At 53.7% G+C, this 8,419-nt stretch overlaps 1 protein-coding gene across 1 annotated transcript in view; it reads left to right on the forward strand.

Annotated features, from left to right (window-relative positions):
- Positions 1-3,073, forward strand: part of Vsx2 (visual system homeobox 2) — an 18,893-nt gene extending 15,820 nt beyond the window's left edge. Inside the window, exons 5-6 of the mRNA XM_010645639.2 lie at positions 1,019-1,199; positions 1,870-3,073. Of these exons, the coding sequence (XP_010643941.1) occupies positions 1,019-1,199; positions 1,870-2,249 (561 nt within the window). The 3' untranslated portion in view covers positions 2,250-3,073. The remainder of the gene's footprint in view (positions 1-1,018; positions 1,200-1,869) is intronic.
- Positions 3,074-8,419: the final 5,346 nt, after the last annotated feature.

An 8,419-nucleotide genomic window follows, 5' to 3' on the forward strand; every position in this document is an offset into this window, starting at 1 on the left:
GATTTTCCGCAGCCTGCGCCTCTGCGCCCACCACCGCTCCCCTAGGGCGCTCCGGTGTCTTGTCATCCCCAGGGGTCCCATCCCCAAGGGACCGTAAGTGGGAAGCGCTGGAGGGGGTGGACCACGGTTTCCGAGGGCCTGTTCCCACCTTGAGGGGCCTGCCGGGAACACTCCTGGCTCTGTCAGCTGCTGAAGGCTCCGAAACGCTTTTTGGGAGACCAAGCCATCCTGGGCTCCCAGAGCAAGGCGAGGATTCTAGGATCTCACCAAGAAGCTGCAGGCACCCCTCTGGGTACCTCTGTCCCATCCCGGGCCTTGCAGTAGTCATGTAGGAGCCCGAGAGATGTTCCCTAGGATGTGGCCTACAGCTCTCTCCTGGACCCCTACTCCCCTCACACCCTGGAGAATGTCTTCATTTCCTGACTGAAGGATGGCACCTGGTTCCCCGCCAGATTCCATTCAGTGAGACCCAGAAGCGTGGGCGGCAAGTACTTACAGGGCAAGAGCGGCATGGCAGGGCACATGTAACGGGGCAGGGAAGGAGGTGACTGGGCCTCCAGCATCGGGCCTCCCTGCTCGGGGACTTCCTGACACGCCTGGAGGGAGTGGCCCCCAAGATTGTTCATTGCCCAGTGCCCCCTGGGCCCCCCTGTGGCCTTCCGGACTACTCTGGCCTCTGGGTCTCAGGCCGAGAAGGAGCCCTAAGCAAGAGGCCCTGCTTGTCAGGGCCTGAGGGAATCTGGCTGGAAAGCAGACAGTGGTTCTGGGAACACCTACCAGGGAGCTGCCGGGGCCCAGCTCCTCAGCTGCACTCAGAGTGGTCCTGATGCCCATTTCACCTGTCACGTTCTCTTGGGACTTGATGTTCTCCTTCCGAACCTGGAGGAACTGTGGGGACACTGTGTGTGGGCGAGCTGGGTACGGACTCTGCTGAGAAAAGCTCCACATCAGGCAGGCCGGGGAAAGGCCTCGGGCCCTGCACTCGGAGTGCGCCCCATCCACTCTTCTGCACCGGCAGGTCTGGTTCCAGAACCGCAGGGCCAAGTGGAGAAAGCGAGAGAAGTGCTGGGGCCGGAGCAGCGTCATGGCCGAGTATGGGCTCTATGGGGCCATGGTGCGGCACTCCATCCCCCTGCCCGAGTCCATCCTCAAGTCTGCCAAGGACGGCATCATGGACTCCTGTGCCCCGTGGCTACTGGGTAAGGGCCCACACTGGGCTCCCTGGAGTGGGGGCATAGTGCTGGGGCCAGGAGACCTGGGCCACAGCAGCACAAGGGGAAACAGGCCCTCCAAGTGGGGGACTCAGGCAGGGAGGGCCTGGGGCTCATTTCTGTCCCTTGCACCTACCTACTGGGTGCCAAGTTCTGTCCAAATGGACAGTTGTTTCATCTTGTAAGGAGGGTGTGGCTGTTTCCCCTGGGTCTGTATTTACCTTGCCTTTGGACAGACGCGGGTTTATGGTGAATGAACCAGCCCCTAGGTTCCTTTGGTCACCTCTCAGGCTTTGTCCAAAGGACTTCTTTCCCTCAAATCTCTCCACCTGCCAGCTCACCCCTCTTTGTATCTGGGTCCTTATCTCATAATAGCATCTGCTTATCTTGGTGTTCGAAGATCTGGAATCCCAGGACAGAGAGGTGTGGTTGTGTCCTGAGGGACAGAACAGGCTATAGGGGGGTGGGTACCCCGGGGTTTGATTTTAAATCCTCTGCAGGCGGGATTCCCAGCCTTTGGCCTGCGGCCCTGTCCCCTTGGCTATTTTCCCTGTCCTTGGCCCCAGCCCAGCCCTGGGACTTGCGTGACTTTGGGGTATGAAGTAAGGCTCTCTGCTTGTCCTTAATTCTGGCCTCTCTCTATCTTTGCTGTTTTCAGTTCAAGATGGCTTTCCCAGGCGCTTTTCTAAACCCGAATACCAACAATTCTTTTTAGGGATGCACAAAAAGTCGCTGGAGGCAGCAGCTGAGTCGGGGAGGAAGCCCGAGATGGAACACCAGGCCCTGCCCAAGCTCGACAAGATGGAGCAGGAGGAGCAGGGCCCCGATGAGCAGGCAGCCATCTCTCAGGAGGAACTGAGGGAGAACAGCATCGCGGCGCTTCGAGCCAAAGCTCAGGAGCACAGCACCAAAGTGCTGGGGACTGTGTCTGGGCCAGACAGCCAGGCTCGGCATCCCGAGAAGCCAGAGACGGCGGCCAAGGACGAAGACAGGCCGCCTGAGAAGCTGAGTCCGTCGAAGCCCAAAGACATGGCTTAGTGGCCAAGGGCCACTCAGACACCAGAGCCCAAGACTCTGCTTCTCCCAGGAGGGAGGTTCTCTCTGGGGCGGGGCCAGGCATGGCCTTGGCCACCCTCCCTCTGCCCCACAGGCCCTCCATGACCCCCGCCGACTCCAGGCACAGGTCAGTTCTGGCTGTGCTCTTGGACGATAACGAGGCATCCTGGACCCAGTCTTGACGCTGCAGCTTCCTCCTCCTCATCCCGGCATCCCTGCCTCTGAAGCCTTGCTGCCGCAGCCATCCCTGTGAGCCCCTGGGGCTCAGTCCCTTGGCAACCCTTGCTGTCCAAGTCCTCCCCTTCCTCTCTGTTCCCTGGCTCTAAAGAGGCCTCCTTCCTAGCTCGGAACCCCTGTGGATTCTGCTTAGCCCATGCCTAAGGCTTGTTGCTGCAAACACATGCCAGCAGCAGCTGTGACACAGGGAGGACCTGCATTCCAGCTCCAGTGTCCTGAGCTCCCCAGTCCTCAGCAAGTCTTCTCCCCTCATCCTGTTCCCACCTGTGACCCGCGCGGGCTTCTGCTGTGTGAATATGCTGTTCTGCAGGCCCCATGTGCACCCTCTGCTTCCTCTGTCCACCCCATGGGAGTCCAGGCTAAACAGGAAAAGCCTCAGCCTGGGCCCCTGGGCCTGTGTTCTGAAACATTCCAACTCCCCATATGCTGCCTGTGACCTTGACTTGCTCTGCAAGGGACCCTTCCCCTTGAGCTTCTTGCGATCTCCTGGTTCGCCTGTGCCCTGATTGGAGAAACTTATGCAGCTAGAAAGCCTCAGACCCAGCCTCAACTTAACCCAGGCTAAGAAACCAAGCCCGGAGTAGGCCTGGGCCATCAATGCTCGTCAGAGATGGGTCTCAAGGAGGGTATAGGAAGAGGCTCAAAGGAAAGCGAGGCAGGAGGCCAGTATTACACCCAGACCAACTGCAGGCACTCCCACCTTCAGCCAGGTGTATGTTGGAAAGTTCAGGATGTCCGCTGGAATGAGACAGACCCAGGAGCCATATTGGAATAAAGCATCGGGTCCTCCTCTCTGGTTGTGGGTGGATTTGTCAATACTGAGGTTCTCTGTAGCTGCCCCTCCCACCCTGGCCTTTATTTACCTTCTGCATCAATAGTGAGCACACAATTTCATGGAGTCCACCGGGCTTGCATTCCCAGGCCAGGCACCTGGTCCCCTTCACCTATTGACATCTACCAACCCACTCACCTTTGCAGGGACTGCATCCCAAGAGCGGGGCTGTGCCAGTGAGTGGCGACTTTAATTCTGTGTCAAAAGTTGATTTCTTCATTCCATTCATGAAACTCTCCCCTTTCCAGTCCTTGTCTTTGTCTTCTGTTGGTTTGAAATGTTAGACTGTAGACCTGGTGTGTAAATAATGTACAAAGAGTGAGAAGAGACTTGATATTGAGGTGTTTGAAATATGGAACTGTAATAACTTCTAGGCATTCTAAAACCTGTGATTTCTGTGCCATTTTCTGTAAAGATACAAGTAAGAATAAAATTGAAGTAAAAAAAAAAAAAAAAAAGCCAGGGAGGGATCCCGGAGTCCTCTGTGGGTGGGGATGTTGTATGTGTAGGTGGTGATTTTTTAAGTCAAATCTAGGTTCTTCTTTCAAAATTGCTCCAAATGTTGTACAGCTCTTCAGTGACATTTGTCCCTGTGATATGTGACCCTTCTCCATCGCAGACTCAATTACTCCAGCCCTGGAGTCCCTAAATTGTCACTATAATGCCCCCTCCTACCCACACAGATCTTATTTAAGCCCTCTCCAGTATCGACTTATAATCATCTTTATTTCCTTTGCACCTCTGGTGAATCCTGAAGCCCACACGGGCCCCCAGGAGCCCAGGCTCCCCTCCCTTTGTGGATCTCTGTGCATTTGCACATCTTCCTCCTAAACAACAACCAACAGAAAAGGTAAGCATATCTAGGGCTGAAAGTTAGAGATTATGCTAAATCCTGATCGAAAAGGAGGGGTGCCTGGGACAAGCAGCTCAGGAAGGCTGCGTGAAATTGCCTGCTGACAGCTGCGACCCAGGAACTTGATGATGTGTCAGGCAGAATTACAAGATGGGAGTGCAGTGTGCAGACTGGATAGATTCCACTGTAGCTTTGGGCTCAAGAAATCTCTTAAGATGGTTTCAGATTGGCTCAGATGTGGAAGTCTCTCGTGGCAGAGGTATCTGGCAGCCTGTTAGCCAGAGGGAATGACAAGTCGGTCGGCAGTCCCTGTACCCAGGATCAGACCCAGGAGGGGTCCGAGGGGCACACGTGGGAACTCTGGCCCCAGGGCGGTGAAGGGATTCAAGTCCTGCTGGCTTGGGCTGCTCCCCGCCTGCTGAGCCCTCGTCCTCGCCCGTCCATCTGCCATTGCCCCTCACGGGAAGGCTATTGGCCTCTGTTCCCTTGCAGCAGTTGGGATGCTGCTCCGTTGGGGCATTTTATTTACCAAGCTATCTTGCCCACAAGCCTGAGTTCTGGGGTCTAGATCTTACCTTTCGTCCCCAGGACCCATCACAGGGCTTGCTACCCTGTCCATTGTTGAGTGAAGGACTGCATGAATGTTCTGTCTATAACTGATCCAGCCGCTCAGTAATTGAACAAGATTCATGGAGTATCTAATCTAGTCCCAAGTCCCTGTGGTCGTGGGACTTACAGTCTGGAGGGTGACAGAACTCCGGTAACCTGACCCTAAAAGACAAAATTTCATATGTCCTAAGACCTTGGAGGCATGATTTGTGAGACCATGAAAACATATGATAGGGTGACCTGACCCTTTGTGGGACTTGGGTCTGTGTGCGCCTAAATGGAAAAACAATCCCTGCTTTCACAGTCCTGGTGGGAAGCAGTCAGGACACGGGGCAAGGTACCCTAAGAGTGCAGGAGGAAGACGGCCATGCCAGGCGGCCACCTCAGCTCCAGAGGTGCCATTGGCAGCTGCCCGACCCTCAGAGAGATCTGGGGGACAAACTGGGCCACCCAGACTTGGAAGATGCCAGAAACTGCCCTGAATATTCACCCCAGGAGGGGAATCTACCCTGGGCAGAGGCGGCAGCTGCCCACAGAGGGAAATGCAATTAGGCCTACAGGTGATTCGTGAGAGGGAGTCTGGGAAGCCACAGCCAAGGGGAGGCCTGGATGGCCAGGTGCAGATGGACAGATCAAGGAGAAATCCTGCTCAGCTGCTGTGGTACCCAGGTGCCGACTCTCCCCGTAGCCCTGAACCCAGCCCTGGGAAGCGTTCAGGCTGCCCCTGCTTGCGCTGGAAAGCACCACAGAGTGGTAAAGACGTTGGTGGATGAAGGCTGCCACTGCGCCCGCCTGGCAGGGATGGCTGAGGCGGAGGCCATGGTACGTGGGATGGTAACCAAGGGGGAGCTCCAGAGAGCCCCTGTCTGCCCCATCCCTGGGACCTGGGCCCCTCCGCTCCCTCCTGACCTCTCCAGCCTCTTACATCGCCTGCTCCTGGCAGCTCACCATGGCCTTGAATCCTTCTGCTCCCACTGCAGCTGTGATGCCTCCTGTCTGACCTCCCCTCAGGGACAGGGGTGGCATCCTGGTTCATCGATTGTCACAAAGGAACTGATATAGGGTGGAAAAAGTAACTCCAAATGATACCCTGAGTTTGTGTTCCCCAAAATCAAAGTATGAATTCTAAGGAGCAGTGTGGTTAAGAGTAGCAAAATTTACGAAGACAATTAGCTCCTGAGAGAGAGGAGTGGGCCTGAAAGCGGATTGCCAATGAGCCTACTTCTCTGAGAAAGTTGTTTTTTTTTTTTTAACCGGGGATTGAACTCAGGTCCTTGCACTTGCAGGGCAGGCCACTGAAACGCTGAGCTAAATCCCTGACCCTCCGAAAACGTTTTATGGAGAAAAATCATGAGGTGAGTACAACATGGGTCAAAACTATAATCAAACAATAAGATTATAAGTATAGCTGTTTGGCTAATATTGATCCAATAGTAGCAAGGACGTATCAGTGACATCGCTAACCTTGGTTGATAATCTGTAGTTTTAGTCTTGTCTTTAGTCTTGGTTTTAGGGATCTCAGTTTAGTAGTCTTAGTCTTAGTGGGTGAGGGAGGATGGCCCACCCCTAAGGAGATGATGATTTATTTATGTGGGGGAAATCTCAAAAGGGTGGTACCAATAATCTTCAACTTCCATTTATCGCTTAGGGAAGTATGTAGATCTGGCCATTGTGACTTCAGTCTTCAGATGTGCCTCCGGCCATGGTTGGTTTGGATGTGTCTTCATCTTCTGTACTGACTCCTTTGAGGGCCTAGGCCTACAATATTTCTACCTAATTTAGCTGTTTACAACAGAACCATGCTAATGCTGGATGTTAATAAGGGGAAAGAGGGTAAGGGAGTGATGGAAACTCTGGACTCAAGTCATGATTATTCTGTAAATGTAAAATTATGAAAATAGTATTTATTGGGCCGGGGATTTAGCTCAGTGGTGCCACCGTCTGCCTCAAAAGCACAAGGTCCTAAGTTCGATCCCCGGTACCAAAACAAAACAAAACAAAACTACTTGGGTCGGTGGTAGCACATGCCTATAATCCTAGCACTCAGGAGGCTGAGACAGGGGGATTGCGAGTTCAAGGTCAGCCTGGAATACAGAGTGAGACTGTCTCATTATAAGGAAAAGCAAGCAAGCTGGTTGGTTGTCTAGGAGGAGAACAGATGGCTTCTTTAGAACAAGTGCCAGGGCTGCCCCTTCTCTGTCTCTAACTCCCTCTACTTACCAGGGTGATCACCTAGGCACCCTCTAGGGAACTGGGCTAGGGTCAAGAGTTGGTAGCTGTGATGAACAGTGGAGGAATAAGCAGGCTAGTGGGACACAACAAGGCACAGATGCTCTTCACCTGGGTGCAGGCAGACGCAGGGCAACAAGGCCTTGTGTTTTTGGTACCAGGGATTGAACTCAGGACCTTGCACTTTGCAAGGCAGGTGGTGGCACTACTGAGCTAAATCCCCAGCGCTTATCTCTTCTTTTTAACATCTGTGTTCTATCCACTTGGAGAGAGCGTGGCCCTTATCTGGTTTTCAACTACCTAGAGGAGCAGCGCATTTTGCTGAGGGCCGTGGATGTTTACATCTGCTAAAAACTGTAGTCTGATGTTAAACGAGATATTTACTGAGCAGGTCATGGTCAGATCAAGCCTGAGCCTCCTTCCCTGGCTCTGCCTCCTGGTGTTTTCTGTCTCCTGTTTCTTCTTTACAGCTCACTCTTCCTCCGTCTTCCTGCCTGGCTGCTCTGGGTCTCAGGCAGCGCCGGAGATGGCGAAGTTGCTGCTAAGCCACAGCTGCTGGCAAATCTGTAATTATCACTACAGATCAAGTCCTCTCAACGCTATTCTCATTGATTGCCGGCCCGTTCCTCACCTCCAAGCCAGGGAGTCCTCCAGTGGGTCTTCTGCATGGCAGAGCTGGAGTCTGTCACAGGAAGAGGTGAAGACATAATGAGAGGGCCTTGCGTTGAGCTGCAAGATGGCACAAGCTGGGCTGTCTCCACCCAGCAGTCTGAGATTCACCTCCCACCCTTGCTTGGCACTGATGAGGCCAGGAGAAAGGTGACCAACAGGTGACCAGCCATGGTGAGTGGGAAGAGGAAAATTCACTTCCTTCCTCCACACAGGTCGTGATGAGAGTGAACTGGAGCAGTGTTTACCTGCTCAGAAGCAAAATGAATGATTAAAAGCCAAATCCAGGTTTAGCCAGTTGAGATGGTGACAGAGGCATCGGGTGCATGGATATATTTATGAGCGAGAAAATATTAAGGCAAGTGGTGACTGAGCAGTGATAGAACGGGAGTGTGTTCAAAGGGCAATCAGGGTCAGGGTTTTAGCTCAGGGGTTCCCCTGCCTGCCTCCCAGTCACAAGGTCCCAAGTTCAATCCCCAGTGTGGAAAAAAAAAGGAAGCGCTGGGCTGGGCCCCACCCAGTCTATCAGTTCTGCTTTCCTTCCCCGATTGATTGATTGATTGATCGTAAGACAGACAGCCTCTCAAGTCCCATCAGAACTACACCATCTCCCCAGTGATCTGACCCGACCCGTGCACTGGGACAGAACCACACACGTGATCTCTTGGTTAGTCTTTCTTGGGGCCAGGATTTAGCTCAGTGGTTCCGCCAGCTGCCTCGCAA

Source organism: Fukomys damarensis, unplaced genomic scaffold, assembly GCF_012274545.1.
Source record: "Fukomys damarensis isolate Sample0158 unplaced genomic scaffold, DMR_v1.0_HiC HiC_scaffold_21, whole genome shotgun sequence".
NCBI classification, from domain to species: Eukaryota; Metazoa; Chordata; class Mammalia; order Rodentia; family Bathyergidae; genus Fukomys; species Fukomys damarensis.